Genomic DNA, 22,390 nt, shown 5'->3' with positions numbered 1-22,390 from the left:
GAAACATTATGGTCGACATAAGAAACAGTATTTGTGTCAATCTCAGGGAGTAGTAACTGGGCAAAATAACATTCTTGCGACCCCGAGGGATCTGAGGGAAATATATTCTATGAATATGACTCCCTCCATAAACATTACTACCTCTGTGTTCGTGTCACAGACCTATGCAACCTTACTATACAGACATATAGGTATAGCCCTTTCTGATATGCATCACATTATCATGCCAATTTTTACCCAGACAGATATTGTTGGGGCCCACAGGGTCACCCCCACACATCTGTGTCTCCCATATAGTTTTCTCTTGGGAAAAACATACATCTACTGACATGTTGACACTTATTTACATGTACCAAGTACCATCAGGAGTCAGCGGTGCCGACAGTCATTCCCACAGCCGTTTGTGGCAGAGCCTCAGATATGCTGACACAAGTGTACCAAACACCCACCGACATTACACTGGCTATAAGAGATAGACCCCAGTAAATTCTGTTAGGGAAACACAGGAGTCTACCAGCTCATTTCCACAGCGCTCATTATATAGTGTGCTTTTTATTTTTAACTTATAATGCACCAAACTGTGCCCCCCCCCCCCTCTTTTTTCACTCTGATCTGTACAGCAGTGTTTTGGAAGGACCAGCGTCTCTGTGAGGAAAAAATGGCGCTGAAATGAGCTGTGAGGGGTAAGCCCCGCCCCTTAATGGCACGCTTCCGCCCCACTTTTTCTTACATATATTTATACTGGCGGGGGTTAGCTATAGTGCCTAGGCACTTATATATTCATTTGTCAGTCTCTATTGAAGATTTATATGCTGCCCAGGGCGCCCCCCCTACAGTGCCTGTGTGTGGGAGCATGGCGCACAGCGCGGCCGCTGTGCGGTACCTCAAAGCCGTCACTGAAGTATTCTGATCTTCTCCTACTCACCTGTCTTCTGGCTCTGCAAGGGGGGTGACGGCGGGCTCTGGGAACGAGCATCTAGTGATCAGACCCTCTGGAGCTAAAGGTGTCCTGTTGCCAAAGAAGCAGAGCCTTGAAACTCACAGAAGTAGGTCTGACTTCTCTCCTCTAAGTCCCACGAAGCAGGGAGACTGTTGCCAGCAGTTCTCCCTGAAAATAAACCTAACATAAGGCTTTTCAGAGAAACTCAGTAGAGCTCCCCTGTGTGTGACCAGTCTCACTGGGCACAGAATCTAAACTGGAGTCTGGAGGAGGGGCATATAGGGAGGAGCCAGTCCACACCCATTCAAAGTCTTAAAGTGCCCATGTCTCCTGCGGATCCCATCTATACCCCATGGCTCTTGAAGCGTCCTCAGTATCCTCTAGGACGTATGAGGAAAAAAAAGCCAGAACCTTTGAACAGACATCATTTATTTAAAACCAACAAATGATAAAACTATTTATTTACACAGAAAGAGACCCCCCCCTCCCCCCCCGGTAATATCATCCCACTATTTAAATGAGCTGTCAAAATTGGACATAGCCAAAATGGCACCAGAAATCTTTTACTTTTAAAATACTTTATTTCATATCTTTAATACACATTTTTGTCTATATTTTAAACTTAAAAAAATCTTTACTCTGAACAACAGCCTATGGGGGTCATTCAGCAGTTTTCTCATGGTGGCAAAATGTACATACGCAGCGGCCGCGCAGACACACACATTGCGGTCATATCACTGAGGGGCTAACACGGGCCGGGACCATCTTCCGGGGGGCTGCATGATGTCACATCTGCGTTCATCTCTGATTAACCCCCTATAAGCTTCCAGAGTGCACCTCATATCTCATCTTTTCCAAGTTACCACAAATGATATGAGATCGGTAGCAGCGCTACTTTCAGGATTATTACACAGAACACACATAAAGACTGACACAGCAAATAACAGTAACACATACAAGGGATTAATTAAAAATAAGGAAGCATAATCATTAAGTTTAATTATCAACTGATTCTGTGCGGGACCCATACACCTCTTTACTGCCTCCAGCAGCCCCTGGTACTGCATTGCTGCCATCGTCCTGTCTCCCCCCACTACTGCCACCCACCCTGTCTCCCCCCTGACATCTCGGCACTTCTTGGGGATTCTTGGTACTGCTGGTAACAGTCCTTCATCTGCAGATGGAAGTAACCAGGGCAGTAAGGAGGCAGAAGTTGTTTCTGGTAGCATGAACCCTGATCATGTAGGATTGGGAGTCAGTAAGATTATGTAATAGAGTCACCATTTTACAGGCAGCCGGTGAAGGGAGCAGAGAATGGGTGTTATATGGCAGGAACGGGCTGGTTAGGTAACAGCCTGGCTGCTGCATTCTGTACAAGCTACAAGCGGTGCAATTCTTTTGCTGGGAGACCCAGGTAGAGGACATTGCAGTAATCTATGTGTGATGGTACAAGTGTATGTATGACTGTAGGTAGATCTTCTGAGGGAAAAAAGTGCTGGAGTCTGGCTATGTTCCTGAGGATCTGATTGTGGCCGATACCCGATGTGTGTCACTCCACCATCCAGGACACCAAGATTCCGCACATGATTCGCATTTTGTAACTCTGAACCCACAAGCGTAAGTCTGGTTGGTAGGTAAAGCGGAGCTGTAGCCCTGCCATTTGTTTGTGAGCTTCTATCATAAGGACCTGTTTCACCAGTACTGAGTCACAGCCAACTGGCATCACCCACACCTGGAGCTCAGCTAGACATTTAGGATTGGTATTGGGTTCTCAGCACCCAGAGCAAAAGACAGGTCATCTGCATAGAAGTGGTAGATGAGGGCATGACATCTGATTGTTTCACCTTGCGGTAGCATGTATATTGCAAAAAGTATAGGAGATAGGATAAGAACCTTGAAGAACAACGCATGGCAATGATGAGTATACTCCAAAAGATTAAAATGGTTTCTCACCTAAGTGGTCTATTGTGTGCAACAAGAGCTGATTTATTTCTCAGAGTATGGAAATGGATTCTCACCTGTGTGACTTCTCTGATGTGTAACAAGATGTGATTTCTGTGTAAAACATTTCCCACACTCAGAGCAAGAAAATGGCTTCTCACCTGTGTGACTTCTCTCATGTTTAATAAGATCTGATTTGTGTGCAAAACATTTCCCACACTCAGAACATGGAAATGGTTTCTCACCTGTGTGACTTCTCTGATGTGTAACAAGTTGTGATTTCTTGGTAAAACCTTTCACACACTCAGAACAAGAAAATGGCTTCTCACCTGTGTGACTTCTCTGATGTATAACAAGATCTGATTTGTGTGCAAAACATTTCCCACACTCAGAACATGGAAATGGCTTCTCACCTGTGTGACTTCTCTCATGTTTAATAAAATCTGATTTGTGTGTAAAACATTTCCCACACTCAGAACAAGAAAACAGCTTCTCACCTGTGTGACTTCTCTGATGTATAACAAGAGCGGATTTGTGTGTAAAACATTTCCTGCACTCGGAACATGGAAATGGATTCTCACCTGTGTGACTTATCTGATGTGTAACAAGATGTGATTTCTTGGTAAAATATTTCCAGCACTCAGAGCAAGAAAATGGCTTCTCACCTGTGTGACATCTGTGATGTGAAACAAGATGTGATTCCTGTGTAAAACATTTCCCACACTCAGAGCAAAAAAATGGCTTCTCACCTGTGTGACTTCGCTGATGTGTAACAAGATGTGATTTCCGAGTAAAACAATTCCTGCACTCAGAACATGGAAATGGTTTCTCACCTGTGTGACTTCTGTGATGTTTAACAAATTGTGATTTATCGGTAAAACATTTCCCACACTCAGGACATGGAAATGGCTTCTCACCTGTGTGACATCTGTGATGTGTAACAAGATGTGATTTCTCAGTAAAACATTTCCCACACTCAGAGCAAGAAAATGGCTTCTCACCTGTGTGACTTCGCTGATGTGTAACAAGATGTGATTTCCGGGCAAAACATTTCTCACACTCAGAGCAAGAAAATGGCTTCTCACCTGTGTGACTTCGCTGATGTGTAACAAGATGTGATTTCCGGGCAAAACATTTCTCACACTCAGAGCAAGAAAATGGTTTCTCACCTGTGTGACTTCTCTGATGTATAACAAGAGCTGATTTTTGTGTAAAACATTTCCCACACTCAAAACATGGAAATGGCTTCTCACCTGTGTGACTTCTCTGATGTGTAACAAATTGTGATTTTGTAGTAAAACATTTCTCACACTCAGAGCAAGAAAATGGCTTCTCACCTGTGTGACTTCGCTGATGTGTAACAAGTTGCGATTCCTGTGTAAAACATTTCCCACACTCAGAGCAAGAAAATGGCTTCTCACCTGTGTGACTTCGCTGATGTGTAACAAGATGTGATTTCTGGGTAAAACATTTCCCGCACTCAGAACATGGAAATGGCTTCTCACCTGTGTGACTTCGCTGATGTGTAACAAGTTTTGATTTCCGTGTAAAACATTTCCCGCACTCAGTACATGGAAATGGCTTCTCACCTGTGTGACTTCTCTGATGTATAACAAGAGCTGATTTTTGTGTAAAACATTTCCCACACTCAGAGCAAGAAAATGGCTTCTCACCTGTGTGACTTCGCTGATGTGTAACAAGTTTTGAATTCTGTGTAAAACATTTCCCGCACTCAGAACATGGAAATGGCCTTTCACCTGTCATACCTGTCTGTTGCTTTGTGTTCTGTGTAAAACATTTGGCATCTGTAGAACAGGGAAACACTGTATCTACTCTCAGAGCTGTAACAGATGCACCAATATCAGAGTGATCAGGAGAACATTTCCCAGGATCAGAGGGACCAGCTGATAGAGCTGGATGTATAATTGGGGTAATGGGGTTAGCCCCTGGAGAATCCTGTCTACTGTCATTATCTTTTATGTCACAGTCCGGGGATAACATTAGATGTCCTTCTGAGATATTCCTGCTTGTGTGTCCATCTGCTGGAAATAAAATACATTATGGAAATGTGACATTTTCTGTAACAATATTAGTCTTGTAAACAATAGGAGAAGATGACTCTCTGGGACACTTAATTGTAAATGTGTGTAATAAAACATAACTTTTAATGAAGGCTTTATAATATTGTGTCTCAGACTATCATTGTGTCCACCCTCCTTAGAACACTCACAATAACAAATGTAATATTATACAGGTTGAGTATCCCATATCCAAATATTCCAAAATACGGACTTTTTTTGAGTGAGAGTTAGTTGTTTTTTGATGGCTCAATGTACACAAACTTTGTTTAATACACAAAGTTATTAAAAAAATATTGTATTAAATGACCTTCTGGCTGTGTGTATAAGGTGTATATGAAACAAATGAATTGTGTGAATGTAGACACACTTTGTTTAATGCACATAGTTATAAAAAATATTGGCTAAAATTATCTTCAGGCTGTGTGTATAAGTTGTATATGTAACATAAATGCATTATGTGCTTAGATTTAGGTCCCATCACCATGATATCTCATTATGGTATGCAATTATTCCAAAATACGGAAAAATCCGATATCCAAAATACCTCTGGTCCCAAGCATTTTGGATAAGGGATACTCAATAAGTAATTGAGTATCCCTCAATTACTAGGGATAAGACTGTAATAAGACTTAGATATATCTCTCTCTTGTACTGGTAACTAACCATGAAGTATAAATGGAGATGTAGTCACTCTCCAAGTACTATGTCAGCGTCAATGTAAAACAATGGATGGGGAACATATCGTATGAATTGGAGATTCTATATAATCGGTAACATCAGTCATATGAGCTGATGGATCAGAGAAAAGGCGAGTTATGGTGGACTTACCATGGTTAACGCTCTTTCTGCGAGGTACACTGGGTTCCACAGGGAAACTGAGGTGTAGAATGGATCTTGATCCAGAGGCACCAACAGGCTAACGCTTTAGCTGTCCCAGGATGCATTGGGGCCTCCTCTATAACCCCACCTCCAGGCACTGAGAGCTCAGTTTCGTTAACCAGTCCAATGTAGGAGCAGGTAAGAGAGAAGCCAGATGTTTGTCACATAGAACCACATTCTCATGACAGGAGAAGGGACCATTGGCTAATGCCATACAAACAGCCCTGTGGAATCCAATGTACCTAGCAGAAAGAGAGAGTTAACCATGGTAAGTCTACCATAAATCTCCTTTTCTGCAGCAGGGTACACTGTATTCCACAGGGAAACATCAGGGATGTCCTAAAGCAGTTCCTCATGGGAGGGGTCGCGCCTTAGCATGTATGAGAACCTGGCGTCCAAAGGAAGCATCCCGGGAGGTGGAAGTATTAAAGACATAGAACCTAATGAACGTGTTCTCTGAGGACAATGTAGCCACCTTGCACAATTGTTCTGGGGACGCACCACGGCGGGCCACCCAAGAAGGTCCAACCGCCCGAGTAGAATGGGCTTTAATAGCAGTAGGAGCTCAGAGTCCAGCCTGTGCATAAGCTTGTGCAACCACCATTCTAATCCATCCGGCTAAGGTTTACTTGTTCGCAGGCCTGCCACGTTTTAGGAAACCAAACAGTACAAAAAGGGTATCTGACCTCCTGATAAAGGCAGTCCTCTCCATGTAGATACAGAGAGCCCTTATCACACCCAAAGACCACTCTTTGGAGGACAATTCAGAAGAGATAAAGGCCGGTACCACAATCTCTTGGTTAAGGTGAAACGATGACACCACCTTAGGTAAATAACTGGGACGAGTTCGTAGAATTGCCCGGTCACGATTAAATATCAGAAAGGCTGGACGACAGGGGAATGTGCCTAAGTCTGACACCCTTCTAGCAGAGGCAATAGCCAGCAAAAACAGGACCATGGCCGTGAGTCATTTAAGGTCCGCCGACTCAAGAGGCTCAAATGGAGACTTTTGCAGGGCATTCAGGACAACAGACAGATTCTATAGAGCCACAGGAGGGATATAGGGATGCTGAATCCGTAACACACCCTGAGTGAATGTATGAACGTCAGGTATAGACGCAATCTTTCTCTGAAACCATATGTGAACTTTGAGGGAAGCCAGACGAAGACCTAAGTCCAGGCATCATTGCAGAAAATAGGATTTTAATTACCTACTGGTAAATCCTTTTCTTTGGCTCCTATTGGACCTGTCTATACCCCATGGTACTAAATGGATCCCCAATATCCTCTACGGACTACAAGAAAAGGAACAACAGTAGGTAATTAAAATCCTATTTTCTCTTATGTCCTAGAGGATACTGGGATCCATTTAGTACCATGGGGAAGTACCAAAGCTCCCAAACCGGGTGGGAGAGTGCTGAGGGTCCTGCAGAACTGACTGACCAAACTGAAGGTCCTCAGAGGCCAAGGTATCGAACTTATAGAACTTTGCAAAAGTGTTCGAACCTGACCAAGTAGCTGCTCGGCAGAGCTGTAATGCCGAGAAACCGTGGGCAGCCGCCCAAGAAGAACCCACTCACCTAGTCGAGTGGGCCTGTACAGATTTTGGAATCACCAATCCTGCCGTGGAATAAGCATGCTGGATAGTGAGCCTGATCCACCGTGCAATAGCCTGCTTTGAAGCAGGACACCCAATCTTATTGGGATCGTAAAGAACAAACAGCGAGTCCGATTTCCTGTGACGAGCTGTTCTCTTTACATACACCTTCAATGTCTTTGGATGTTGTGAGGGCTTTGACGTAATAGAGGTGTCGGTCACAACCGGAACCACAATTGGTTGGTTGATGTGAAATGCCGACACCACCTTAGGAAGAAATTGCTGACGAGTCCTGAGTTCAGCTCTATCCTCATGGAAGATTAAATAGGGGCTCTTGTAAGACAACGTCACCAGTTCCGACACACGTCTTGCAGAAGCCAAGGCCAACAGTGTGACGGCTTTCCACGTAAGAAATTTTATGTCTACTTCCTGTAACGGTTCAAACCAGTCCGATTGGAGGAACTGCAGCACCAAATTGAGATCCCAAGGTGCCGTGGGAGGCACAAAGGGAGGCTTGGTGTGCAGAAGCCCTTTCAAGAACTTCTGGACCTCAGGAGAGAGATGCCAATTGTTTCTGAAACAAAATGGACAAGGCCGAAATCTGGACTTTTACGGAGCCCAGTCGTAGGCCCACATCCACACCCGACTGCAGAAAAATCAGGAAACGTCACAGATAAAATTCCACCGCAGAATATTTTCTACTTCACAACAAGAGACGTATTTCTTCCAAATACAGTGGTAATGTTTAGACGTTACTCTTTTCCTGGCTTGGATCATAATCGGGATGACCTTGTCAGGAATGCCTCTCCTGGCTAGAATCAGCCGTTCAACCTCCATGCCGTCAAACGTAGCTGTGTTAAGTCTTGAAAGATAAACGGCCCGTTACAGGAGATCCTCGTGAAGAGGTAGAGGCCACGGATCTTCCAGGAGCATCCCCAGAAGGTCCGCGTACCAGGCCCTTCTTGGCCAGTCCGGAGCAATGAGAATTGCTTTAACTTTTTCCCTTTATATTCTTTTAATCAGCAGAAGTGAAGAGAACATGTACACCATCTGATAGACCCATGGAGTTGTCAGAGCGTCCACTGCCTGTGGGTCTCTCGACCTGGAACAATACTACTTGAGCTTCTTGTTGAGACAAGAGGCCATCATGTCGATTTGTGGACATCCCCATTGACGTGTCAAGCACCTGAACACCTCCGGGTGAAGGCCCCACTCCCCCGGGTGCAGGTCGTGTGTGCTGAGGAAGCCTGCTTCCCAGTTGTCTACTCCCGGAATTAAGACCGCTGACAACGCCACAACATGTTTTCCGCCCAGAGGAGAATTCTTGACATCTCTGACATTGCTGCTCTGCTTTTCGTTCCTCCCTGTCAGTTTATGTACGTTACTGCTGTCACATTGTCTGACTGAACCTGAATTGCCAGATCTTGAAGAAGATATGAGGCCTGCAGAAGGGCACTGTATACAGTCCTGAGTTCCAGAATGTTGATGGGAAGGACTTCCTGACTTGACCATCTTCTTTGAAACTGCACCCCCTGGTTGACCGCTCCCCCAACCTCTGAGGCTTGCGTCTGTGGTTAGCAGAATCCAATTCTGAATTCCGAACCTTCGGCCCTCAATTAGGTGAGAAGTCTGTAGCCATCACAGAAGGGAGAGCCTGGCCTTTGGGGACAGACAGATCCTTGGTGCACGTGAAGATGCGATCAGGACCATTTGTCCAACAGATCCAGCTGGTAGGGCCTCGCATGACACCTTACGTACTGAAGCACCTTGTAAGAAGCCACCATTTTCCCCAGAAGGCGAATGAATAGATGCACCGATATCCGTGTTGGCTTCAGGATATCCTGAACCATCGACTGGATTACCAATGCCTTTTCCAATGGAAGGACACCTTCTGCGACTCTGTGTCCAGTATCATTCCCAGGAATGGAAGCCTCCAAGTTGGCTCTAAATGAGATTTCGGGAGATTTAGAATCCAACCATGATCCAGGAGTAGTTTGGTTATGAGACCAATGCTGCTCAACAACCTTTCCATGGGCTGTGCTTTTTTCAGGAGATCGTCCAGGTACGGAATTATGTTCACTCCCTGCTTGCGAAGGAGAAACATCATCTCTGCCATCAACTTGGTGAACACCCTCAGTGTCGTGGAGAGACCAAATGGCAGGGCCTGGAACTGGTAGTGACAGTCTTGTAGTGCAAAGCGTAGATAAGCCTGGTGAGGTGGTCAGATCGGAATGTGAAGGTACGCATCCTTGATATCCAGAGACACTAGGAATTCCCCTTCCTCCAGACCTGAGATCACCGCTTTCAGAGACTCCATCTTGAATTTGAACACTCGTAAGTACGGGTTCAACGATTTTAGATTCAAAATCAGTCTCACTGAACCATGCGGTTTCGGTACTACAAAGAAGTTGGAATAGCACACCTTGTTTTGCAGATGAGGTGGAACTGTAACAATGACCTGAGTCTGTACCAGTTTTTGAATGGCATCCTGTAAAGGTTATACTTGCCTTTTGTGAAGCTGGTAAGCCTGATTTGAAGAATCTGTGAGGTGGAATCTCCTGAAACTCCAGTCTGAAGCCCTGGGAAATAAGATCTATGACCCAGGGATCCTGGCATGATGGTGTCCAGATGTGACTGAAATTCTTAGTCAGGCTCCCACCTGCCAGTCTGTCAGGCCATGTGGCCCAACAGTCATGCAGAAGGTTTGAGGAAGCAGAGCTGGAGCTCTATTCCGGAGAACCGGCAGTTGCTGGTTTGCGTGGTTTACCTCTAGCGCCTCGGTTGGTAGTAGAAGATCCTTTGACTTTGCCCTTAAACATGGCAGTCCGAAAGGACTGTAGTGTAGGTCCTGAGTAGGTCTTCCTGGTTGGGGGAGCTGCAGAAGGAAGATATGTGGACTTACCCGCAGTAGCTTTGGAGATCCATTTGTCCAGTTCATCTCCAAATAAGGCCTCTCCTGTGAAGGGTAGACCTTCCACGTCTGCAATCCACTGGCGTAACCATAAGCCGCTGCGTGCTGATACTGCCATAGCAGTGGTGCGTGCATTAAGCAAACCTACTTCCTTAATGGCTTCCACCATAAAGTTTGCAGAGTCCTGTATATGTTGCAGGAGTAACACAATCTCCCCCCTAGATAAGTATCCAACCCTTCAATAAGGTTGCCTGACTATTTAGCAATGTCTTTAGTAATCCACGCACATGCTATAGTGGGTCTCTGAGCCACCACAGCATCTGTATACAAGGATTTGAGTGTAGTCTCAATCTTACGATCAGCTGCGTCTTTCAGGGAGGCTGCACCAGGGACAGGCAGTACTATTTTCCGTGACAACCGAGACACAGATGCATCCACTATCAGTGGATTTTCCCATTTTTTCCTATCCTCAGGAGGAAAAGGACAAGATGAGAGTAACCTTTTAGGGATTGGAAATGTCTCATCAGGATTAACCAACGGTTCTTCAAACAGGGTACCTAATTCCTTTGACACAGGAAAAGTGACTGAGGACTTCTTTTTTACATTAAAATAAGATTCCTCACACTCCTCTGTCACCTTATCAGGAATTTGCAGCACATCTCTGATAGCTTCTATAAGAAACAACCCAACCTTCCTGGCGCTGTGATTAATCAGGTGAAGTGCCGCAATTCTCAGGGGTAATTGGTTAAGCCCCTTATACTAGAATCCAAAAAGAAAAAAATTGTTTTTTTGCAAAAACAAATGAGAACGCGCTACCTCAATCTGATATGATTTTTAATAATTATATAAAACAATATACATCACATAAATACCGGCCAGTATCTTAAATCTAAAAAACAACAATTGCTGTACACAAATGCAATTCAGAACATATATTCACTTATTAAAATGTATTCTTTCAGGAATAAAACCTCTTTAAATGACCAATGTTAAGGCAGTCCGTGTATTTCTATATTTCATTAAGCAATTAAGGCATTCCTATGCACATATGGAAGTCCGTGCTCTCTCACACCTGTGAGTTTCCATTCACATAAAATGGTGTTTATTCCTGAAAGAATACATTTTAATAAGTGAATATATGTTCTGAATTGCCCCCCCCGGCCCCCCAGCCCCCCCCCCCCCCCCCCCCCAAGTCCCACGAAGCAGACACAGGCTGGTGCCATCCTGTCCTGCCTGAAAATAACAAACAGAAAAATAAATGCAGAAAACCCATCAGGAGCTTCCATAAGCGTGACCGGCTCCTCCGGGCACATTTTCTAAACAGAGTCTGGTTGGAGGAGCATAGAGGGAGGAGCCAGCCCACACTATCAAATTTTTAAAGTGCCTATGGCTCCTAGTGAACCCATCTATACCCCATGGTACTAAATGGATCCCCAGTGTCCTCTAGAACGTAAGAGAAAAGCAGGAATTCTGGAAGTTCTGAATCTGAATGCATCATAGTTCTTATCAGCACACCAGGTGAAGTAAGAATTCCAGACCCTATAATAAATCTGTGCAGATGCCGGCTTGTAGGCCTTCAACATAGTTTTTATAACTGCCTCTGAGAATCCTTTGGCCCTCAGGAGTGATGTTTCAAGAGCCACGCCATCAAAGCCAGTCTGGCCAGGTCTGGGTAGATGTACTGACAACTGGAGAGAAAGAAAGCTCTTGTGTGGGCGCACTCTTGAGAAAAGAAGAAAAATTCTTCGAATATGAATCAAAAAGATGGTTAAAACATAAGTTTATTATTCAAAAAAATGTTTTATTTTTTTTTAAAGTTACTCCTCTGAGATCCTAAGAAAAATGTAAAAAGTAGGAGAAATTTGAAAAAATGTAGGAATGTTCTGGTCTGTTAATCACACGCGAAGGATTAAAAAGGCTGCAGACACCTGAAAGTCTAACACCCGTTTCTCCTGACCAGTACAGATATTCTGTATTGATGAGACCAACCAGGGAGGTCAGTTATTATGTCTTTGAAGGACCACTGAAAAGGGGTCAATACTGGACAAATTGTTGGTCACCCGTTATTCATATGGCACAAATTGGCAAAGTATCTTGGCATACCTGAACGCTATTAAGAATGCCGAAACAAATGAAGAAAAAGAAAGAAAAAAAAGAAAATAAGATTTTACTCACCGGTAAATCTATTTCTCGTAGTCCGTAGTGGATGCTGGGAACTCCGTAAGGACCATGGGGAATAGCGGCTCCGCAGGAGACTGGGCACAACTAAAGAAAGCTTTAGGACTACCTGGTGTGCACTGGCTCCTCCCACTATGACCCTCCTCCAGACCTCAGTTAGGATACTGTGCCCGGAAGAGCTGACACAATAAGGAAGGATTTTGAATCCCGGGTAAAACTCATACCAGCCACACCGTATAACTCATGATACTATACCCAGTTAACAGTATGAAATATACTTGAGCCTCTCAACAGATGGCTCAACAATAACCCTTTAGTTAGGCAATAACTATATACAAGTATTGCAGACAATCCGCACTTGGGATGGGCGCCCAGCATCCACTAAGGACTACGAGAAATAGATTTACCGGTGAGTAAAATCTTATTTTCTCTGACGTCCTAAGTGGATGCTGGGACTCCGTAAGGACCATGGGGATTATACCAAAGCTCCCAAACGGGCGGGAGAGTGCGGATGACTCTGCAGCACCGAATGAGCAAACTCTAGGTCCTCCTCAGCCAGGGTATCAAACTTGTAGACTCTTGCAAAAGTGTTTGAACCCGACCAAGTAACAGCTCGGCAAATTTGTAAAGCCGAGACCCCTCGGGCAGCCGCCCAAGAAGAGCCCACTTTCCTCGTGGAATGGGCTTTTACAGATTTAGGGTGCGGCAGTCCAGCCGCAGAATGTGCAAGTTGAATCGTGCTACAGATCCAGCGAGCAATAGTCTGCTTAGAAGCAGGAGCACCCAGCTTGTTGGGTGCATACAGGATAAATAGCGAGTCAGTTTTCCTGACTCCAGCCGTCCTGGAAACATATTTTTCAGGGCCCTGACTACGTCCAGTAACTTGGAATCCTCCAAGTCCTAAGTAGCCGCAGGCACCACAATAGGTTGGTTCACATGAAAAACTGATACCACCTTAGGAAGGAATTGGGAACGAGTCCTCAATTCCGCCCTATCCATATAAAAAAATTAGATAAGGGCTTTTGCATGATAAAGCCGCTAATTCTGATACACGCCTGGCCGACGCCAAGGCCAACAGCATGACCACTTTCCACGTGAGGTATTTTAGCTCCACGGATTTAAGTGGCTCAATCCCAATGCGACTTCAGGAAATCCAACACCACGTTGAGATCCCACGGTGCCACTGGAGGCACAAACGGGGGCTGACTATGCAGCACTCCCTTAACAAAAGTCTGAACTTCAGGCAGTGAAGTCAGTTCTATTTTTGAAGAAAATCGATAGAGCCGAAATCTGGACCTTAATGGAACCCAATTTTAGGCCCATAGTCACCCCTGACTGTAGGAAGTGCAGAAATCGACCTAGCTGAAATTCCTCCGTTGGGGCCTTCCTGGCCTCACAGCACGCAACATATTTCCGCCCTATGCGGTGATAATGGTTTGCGTTCACTTCTTTCCTAGCTTTAATTAGCGTAGGAATAACTTCCTCCGGAATGCCCTTTTCCTTCAGGATCCGGCGTTCAACCGCCATGTCGTCAAACGCAGCCGCGGTACGTCTTGGAACAGACAGGCCCCCTGCTGCAGCAGGTCCTGTCTGAGCGGCAGAGGCCATGGGTCCTCTGAGATCATTTCTTGGAGTTCTGGGTACCAAGCTCTTCTTGGCCAATCCGGAACAATGAGTATAGTACTTACTCCTCTCCTTCTTATCATTCTCATTACCCTGGGTATGAGAGGCAGAGAAGGGAACACATACACCGACTGGTACACCCACGGTGTTACCAGAGCGTCCACAGCTATCGCCTGAGGGTCCCTTGACCTGGCGCAATATCTTTTTAGCTCTTTGTTGAGGCGGGACGCCATCATGTCCACCTGTGGTCTTTCCCAACAGTGTACAATCATTTGGAAGACTTCTGGATGAAGTCCCCACTCTCCCGGGTGGAGATCGTGTTTGCTGAGAAAGTCTGCTTCCCAGTTATCCACTCCGGGAATGAACACTGCTGACAGTGCTAACACATGATTTTCCGCCCATCGGAGAATCCTTGTGGCTTCTGCCATCGCCATCCTGCTTCTTGTGCCGCCCTGTCGGTTTACATGAGCGACCGCCGTGATGTTGTCTGACTGGATCTGCACCGGCCGGTGTCGAAGCAGGGGACTAGCCTGACTTAGGGCATTGTAAATGGCCCTTAGTTCCAGAATATTTTTGTGTAGGGAAGTCTCCTGACTTGTCCATAGTTCTTGGAAGTTTCTTCCCTGTATGACTGCCCCCCAGGCTTGAAGGCTGGCATCCGTGGTCACCAGGATCCAGTCCTGTATGCCGAATCTGCGGCCCTCTAGAAGATGAGCACTCTGCAGCCACCACAACAGCGACACCCTGGCCCTTGGAGACAGGGTTATCTGCCGATGCAACCCGGACCACTTGTCCAACAGATCCCACTGGAAGATCCTTGCATGGGACCTGGCGAATGGAATTTCTTCGTAAGAAGCTACCATCTTTCCCAGGGCTCGCGTGCATTGATGCACCTGTATTTGTATTAGGAGGTCTCTGTCTAGAGACGACAACTCCTTGGACTTCTCCTCCGGGAGAAACCCTTTTTTCTTGTTCTGTCCAGAACCATACCCAGGAACAGTAGACGCGTCGTAGGAACCAGCTGCGACTTTGGAATATTCAGAATCCAGCCGTGCTGTTGTAGCACTTCCCGAGATAGTGCTACTCCGACGAACAACTGCTCCCTGGACCTCACCTTTATAAGGAGATCGTCCAAGTACGGAATAATTATTTCGGCCATTACCTTGGTAAATACCCTCGGTGCCGGGGACAGACCCACGGCAACGTCTGGCATTGGTAATGACAATCCTGGTGAGGAGGGTAAATAGGGACATGCAGGTAAGCATCCTTGATGTCCAGTGATACCAAGAAATTCTCCAGGCTTGTAATAATCGCCCTGAGCGATTCCATTTTGAACTTGAACCTTCGTATATAAGTGTTCAAGGATTTCAATTTTAGAATGGGTCTCCCCGAACCGTTTGGTTTCGGTACCACAAACATTTTGGAATAGTAACCCCGGCCTTGTTGAAGGAGGGGTACCTTGATTTCACCTGCTGGAAGTACAGCTTGTGAATTGCCGCCAGTACTACCTCCTTTTCTCCGAGGGCAGCAGGCAAGGCTGATGTGAGGTAACGGCGAGGGGGAGTCGCCTCGAACTCCAGCTTGTATCCCTGTGATACTACTTGCAGAACCTAGGGATCCACCTGTGGGCAAGCCCACTGGTCCCTGAAGTTCCCGAGACGCGCCCCCACCGCACCTGTCTCCACCTGTGGAGCCCCAGCGTCATGCGGTGGACTCAGAGGAAGCGGGGGAAGATTTTTGATCCAGGGAACTGGCTGTCTGGTGCAGCTTTTACCTTCTTCCCTTGTCTCTGTGCAGAAAGGAAGCGCCTTTGACCCGCTTGCTTTTCTGAAGCCGAAAGGACTGTACCTGAAAATACGGTGCTTTCTTAGGCTGTGAGGAAACCTGAGGTAAAATTTTTTTTCTTCCCAGCTGTTGCTGTGGATACGAGGTCCCAGAGACCATCCCCAAACAATTCCTCACCCTTATAAGGCAGAATCTCCATGTGCCTTTTAAAGTCAGCATCACCTGTCCACTGCCGGGTCTCTAATACCCTCTTGGCAGAATGGACATTGCATTAATTCTGGATGCCAGCCGGCAAATATCCCTCTGTGCATCCCTCATATATAAGACGACGTCTTTAATATGCTCTATGTTAGCAAAATATTATCCCTGTCTAGGGTATTCATATTATCTGACAGGGTATCAGACCACGCTGCAGCAGCACTATTCATGCTGAGGCAATTGCAGGTCTCAGTATATAACCTGAGTGTGTATATACAGACTACAGGATAGCCTCCTGCTTTTTATCAGCAGGTTCCTTCAAAGTGGCCGTATCCTAAGATGGCAGTGCCACCTTTTTTGACAAACGTGTGAGCGCCTTATCCACCCTAGGGGATATCTCCCAACGTGACCTATCCTCTGGCGGGAAAGGGTACGCCAGCAGTAACTTTTTAGAAATTACCAGTTTCTTATCGGGGGAACCCACGCTTCTTTACACACTTCATTCACTCATCTGATGGGGGAACAAAACACTGGCTGCTTTTTCTCCCCAAACATAAAACCCCTTTTATGTGGTACTTGGGTTAATGTCAGAAATGTTTAACACATTTTTCATTGCCGAGATCATGCAACAGATGTTCCTAGTGGATTGTGTATATGTCTCAAACTCGTCGACACTGGAGTTAGACTCCGTGTCGACATCTGTGTCTGCCATCTGAGGTAACGGGCGTTTTTTGAGCCCCTGATGGCCTTTGAGATGCCTGGGCAGGCGCGGGCTGAGAAGCCGGCTGTCCCACAGCTGTTATGTCATCCAGCCTTTTATGTAAGGAGTTGACATTGTCGATTAATACCTTCCACCTATCCATCCACACTGGTGTCGGCCCCACAGGGGGCGACATCCCATTTATCGGCCTCTGCTCCGCCTCCACGTAACCTTCCTCATCCAACATGTCGACACAGCCGTACCGACACACCGCACACACACAGGGAATGCTCTGACTGAGGACAGGACCCCACAAAGTCCTTTGGGGAGACAGAGAGAGAGTATGCCAGCACACACCAGAGCGCTATATAATGCAGGGATTAACACTATAACTGAGTGTTTTATTTTCCCCCAATAGCTGCTTGTATACACATATTGCGCCTAAATTTGGTGCCCCCCCTCTCTTTGTAACCCTTTGAGCCTGAAAACTACAGGGGAGAGCCTGGGGAGCTGTCTTCCAGCTGCACTGTGAAGAAAAAATGGCGTCAGTGTGCTGAGGGAGATAGCCCCGCCCCTTTTTCGGCGGACTTTTCTCCCGCTTTTTTCATGGATTCTGGCAGTGGTAATTTATCACATATATAGCCTTGGGACTATATATTGTGATGATTTGCCAGCCATGGTGTTTATATTGCCCTCAGGGCACCCCCCCCAGCGCCCTGCACCCATCAGTGACCGGAGTGTGAGGTGTGCATGAGGAGCAATGGCGCACAGCTGCAGTGCTGTGCGCTACCTTGTTGAAGACTGAAGTCTTCTGCCGCCGATTTTCCGGAACACTTCTTGCTTCTGGCTCTGTAAGGGGGAAGGCGGCGCGGCTCCGGGAACGAACACCAAGGTCGGGTCCTGCGGTCGATCCCTCTGGAGCTAATGGTGTCCAGTAGCCTAAGAAGCCCAAACTACCACCAGTTAGGTAGGTTCGCTTCTTCTCCGCTTAGTCCCTCGCTGCAGTGAGTCTGTTGCCAGCAGATCTCACTGTAAAATAAAAAACCTAAAATATACTTTCTTTCTAGGAGCTCAGGAGAGCCCCTAGTGTGCATCCAGCTCAGCCGGGCACAAGATTCTAACTGAGGTCTGGAGGAGGGTCATAGTGGGAGGAGCCAGTGCACACCAGGTAGTCCTAAAGCTTTCTTTAGTTGTGCCCAGTCTCCTGCGGAGCCGCTATTCCCCATGGTCCTTACGGAGTCCCAGCATCCACTTAGGACGTCAGAGAAAAGGGAAAGATGAAGAAAAGGGGGGAATAAGTAGTGGTGATACTGCTGTTGGTGTCCACCCTCCAAACGAAGGGGAATAGTATCCTACTCTACAACACCAGGTATTCCCAGGGAGTCTCCTCTCCGGTACTGACCCGGCCCACCGCTGTTTGGCTTCCAAGATCGGACGAGATCGGGCATTAGCAGCATGGTATGATAGTAGAGAGGCTATCTACCAATGAGAGTGCACCTATATAGGAATAGTAGAAAAAGGAGATTAGTAAAGATAAAGTCTTTTGGTATGTGGATCCGCTTTCCACGTTAGGCAAGGTGAAGCAGTTGCCACTCAGTGACATAGTGCACCCTGGATCGTGGATGAGAGTCCACTGAAAATAGGTAAGCAATGAAAAGAAAAGAAAAGGAATATTCCAGTCTAATTTGACTAAGTAGGATGGACTAATTATATCAAGGAGAAAATAACCAAAAAAGATAACACATGTAAAGTGTCAGGTAATTTTGCGAGTCCAAATACAAATCACAAATACATTCCTTTTGTGCATAGGCACCTCTGAGTACAGTAGCAAAGAATCACTAATTTTTTGAGAAAGGATGAACCCAACCTATGGAGTGTGAATACACTGCTTAGGTAATTATAGTGAAACAGTGTGCAAAAAGCAGGTTAACCTGCAATCATTAGGATTAATAATCAGGAATCCCAAATGCTATGATCACTGGTATATCCAATGCAATAGGCACATGTCACAGTGAAGGTTCAAAATTTGAATAAAGAAATGATACTCATAGTGTCAAAATCGGGGAGCCGATGGTAACCAGCAGTCCTCCATGGAAAGGTCCCATTGCAGGGTCCGTGGAAAACGCGTTTCGCCCGTTGGGCTTGTTCACTTCCGGGATCTCGCATCTCCAAACTATGTGTGGGGTTTAAAAATAAGATTTTACTCACCGGTAAATCTATTTCTCGTAGTCCGTAGTGGATGCTGGGTACTCCGTAAGGACCATGGGGAATAGACGGGCTCCGCAGGAGACTGGGCACTCTAAAGAAAGATTTAGGACTATCTGGTGTGCACTGGCTCCTCCCCCTATGACCCTCCTCCAAGCCTCAGTTAGGAACTGTGCCCGGAAGAGCTGACACAATAAGGAAGGATTTTGAATCCCGGGTAAGACTCATACCAGCCACACCAATCACACCATATAACTCGTGATAGGAACCCCGGTTAACAGTATGATAACAACGGAGCCTCTGAACAGATGGCTCGCAATAACAACCCGATTTGTGTAACAATAACTATTTACAAGTATTGCAGACAATCCGCACTTGGGATGGGCGCCCAGCATCCACTACGGACTACGAGAAATAGATTTACCGGTGAGTAAAATCTTATTTTCTCTGACGTCCTAGTGGATGCTGGGTACTCCGTAAGGACCATGGGGATTATACCAAAGCTCCCAAACGGGCGGGAGAGTGCGGATGACTCTGCAGCACCGAATGAGAGAACTCCAGGTCCTCCTCAACCAGGGTATCAAATTTATAAAATTTTGCAAACGTGTTTGCCCCTGACCAAGTAGCAGCTCGGCAAAGTTGTAAAGCCGAGACCCCTCGGGCAGCAGCCCAAGATGAGCCCACCTTCCTTGTGGAATGGGCTTTTACAGATTTAGGCTGCGGTAGTCCCACCGCAGAATGCGCCAGCTGAATAGCGCTACAAATCCAGCGCGAGATAGTCTGCTTAGAAGCAGGTGCACCCAGCTTGTTGGGTGCATATAAAATAAACAGCGAGTCAGTTTTCCTGACTCCAGCCGTCCTGGAAATATAAATTTTCAGGGCCCTGACTACGTCCAGAAACTTGGAATCCTCCAAGTCCCTAGTAGCCGCAGGCACCACAATAGGTTGGTTCAAGTGAAAAGCTGATACCACCTTCGGGAGAAACTGAGGACGAGTCCTCAACTCTGCCCTATCCATATGGAAAAATCAGATAGGGGCTTTTACAGGACAAAGCCGCCAATTCTGACACACGTCTGGCCGAAGCCAGAGCCAACAACATAACCACTTTCCACGTGAGATATTTTAAATCCACAGTCTTAAGTGGCTCAAACCAATGTGATTTCAGAAACTCCAAAACCACATTGAGATCCCAAGGTGCCACTGGGGGCACAAAAGGAGGCTGTATATGCAGCACCCCCTTGACAAAAGTCTGAACTTCAGGCAGTGAAGCCAGTTCTTTCTGGAAGAAAATAGACAGGGCCGAGATCTGGACCTTAATGGACCCCAATTTGAGGCCCAACGTCACACCTGCTTGCAGGAAATGCAGGAATCGACCCAGTTGAAATTTCTCCGTTGGGGCCTTCTTGGCCTCACACCAAGCAACATATTTTCGCCAAATGCGGTGATAATGTTTTGCGGTGACATCCTTCCTGGCCTTGATCAGGGTAGGGATGACTTCCTCCGGAATGCCTTTTTCCTTTAGGATCCGGCGTTCAACCGCCATGCCGTCAAACGCAGCCGCGGTAAGTCTTGGAACAGACAGGGTCCCTGCTGCAGCAGGTCTTGTCTGAGCGGCAGAGGCCAAGGGTCCTCTGCAAGCATCTCTTGAAGCTCCGGGTACCAAGCTCTTCTTGGCCAATCCGGAGCCACGAGAATAGTTCTCACTCCTCGCTTTCTTATTATTCTCAGTACTTTGGGTATGAGAGGTAGAGGAGGAAACACATAAACCGACTGGTACACCCACGGTGTCACTAGAGCGTCCACAGCGATCGCCTGAGGGTCCCTTGACCTGGCGCAATATCTTTTTAGCTTTTTGTTGAGGCGGGACGCCATCATGTCCACCTGTGGTTTTTCCCAACGGTTTTCCAGCATCTGGAAGACTTCTGGATGAAGTCCCCATTCTCCCGGGTGGAGGTCGTGCCTGCTGAGGAAGTCTGCTTCCCAGTTGTCCACTCCCAGAATGAACACTGCTGTCAGTGCTAACACATGATTCTCTGCCCATCGGAGAATCCTTGTGACTTCTGCCATTGCCCTCCTGCTTCTTGTGCCGCCCTGTCTGTTTACATGGGCGACCGCCGTGATGTTGTCTGATTGGATCAGTACCGGCCGGTTCTGAAGCAGGGGCCTTGCTTGGCTTAGGGCATTGTAAATGGCCCTTAGCTCCAGAATATTTATGTGAAGCGAAATCTCCTGATTTGACCACAGTCCTTGGAAATTTCTTCCCTGTGTGACTGCACCCCAGCCCCGAAGGCTGGCATCCGTGGTCACCAGGACCCAGTCCTGTATTCCGAATCTGCGGCCCTCTAGTAGATGAGCCCTCTGCAGCCACCACAGCAGCGACACCCTGGTCCTTGCCGACAGGGTTATTCGCTGTTGCATCTGGAGATGGGACCCGGACCATTTGTCCAACAGGTCCCACTGGAAAGTCCTTGCGTGGAACCTTCCGAATGGAATCGCCTCGTACGAAGCTACCATTTTTCCCAGGACTCGTGTGCATTGATGTACCGACACCTGTCCCGGTTTTAGGATGTCTCTGACTAGAGATGACAACTCCTCAGCTTTTTCCACTGGAAGAAACACCCTTTTCTGGTCTGTGTCCAGAATCATTCCCAGGAACAGAAGACGTGTCGTCGGGACCAGCTGTGACTTTGGAATATTGAAGAGAAAGCGCTACCCCCACTACCAACTGTTCCTTGGACCTCGCCTTTATCAGGAGATCGTCCAAGTACGGGATAATTAAAACTCCCTTCTTGCGAAGGAGTATCATCATTTCGGCCATTACCTTGGTAAAGACCCTCGGTGCCGTGGATAACCCAAACGGCAGCGTCTGGAACTGATAGTGACAGTCCTGTACCACAAATCTGAGGTACTCCTGGTGAGGAGGGTAAATGGGGACATGGAGGTACGCATCCTTGATGTCCAGGGAGACCATGTAATCCCCCTCGTCCAGGCTCGCAATAACCGCCCTGAGCGATTCCATCTTGAACTTGAACCTCTTGATATAAGTGTTCAAGGATTTTAGATTTAAGATGGGTCTCACCGAACCGTCCGGTTTCGGTACCACAAACATTGTGGAATAGTAACCCTTTCCTTGCTGAAGGAGGGGTACTTTGACAATCACTTGCTGTGAATACAGTTTTTGAATAGCCACCAACACCGCCTCCCTGGCAGAGGGAGTTGCCGGTAAGGCAGATTTTAGGAAACGGCGGGGGGGAGACGTCTCGAATTCCAGCTTGTACCCCTGAGATATTACTTGAAAAACCCAGGGATCCACTTGTGAGAGATCCCACTGAGCGCTGAAATTCCTGAGCCG

The 22,390-nt window shown here is 46.7% G+C and overlaps 1 protein-coding gene and 1 pseudogene across 2 annotated transcripts in view; both read right to left on the bottom strand.

Moving 5' to 3' along the window:
- The window catches only part of LOC134983739 (oocyte zinc finger protein XlCOF6-like), a 166,687-nt gene that overhangs the window by 63,238 nt on the left and 81,059 nt on the right, over window positions 1-22,390 (bottom strand). The window contains exon 6 of one of the 2 annotated variants that reach the window (XM_063949387.1): window positions 2,959-4,923. In XM_063949387.1, the coding sequence (XP_063805457.1) occupies window positions 2,959-4,923 (1,965 nt within the window). Of the gene's footprint in view, window positions 1-1,435; window positions 4,924-22,390 lie in introns of those variants that run through there. The other variant, XM_063949386.1, reaches the window with a different exon arrangement.
- LOC134983742 (5S ribosomal RNA) lies at window positions 18,188-18,305 on the bottom strand (annotated as a pseudogene).

This window comes from Pseudophryne corroboree (assembly GCF_028390025.1).
Source record: "Pseudophryne corroboree isolate aPseCor3 chromosome 3 unlocalized genomic scaffold, aPseCor3.hap2 SUPER_3_unloc_22, whole genome shotgun sequence".
NCBI classification, from domain to species: domain Eukaryota; kingdom Metazoa; phylum Chordata; class Amphibia; order Anura; family Myobatrachidae; genus Pseudophryne; species Pseudophryne corroboree.
The sequence above is the reverse complement of the archived record's forward strand: the minus strand, read 5'-3'. Positions and strand labels throughout refer to the sequence as shown.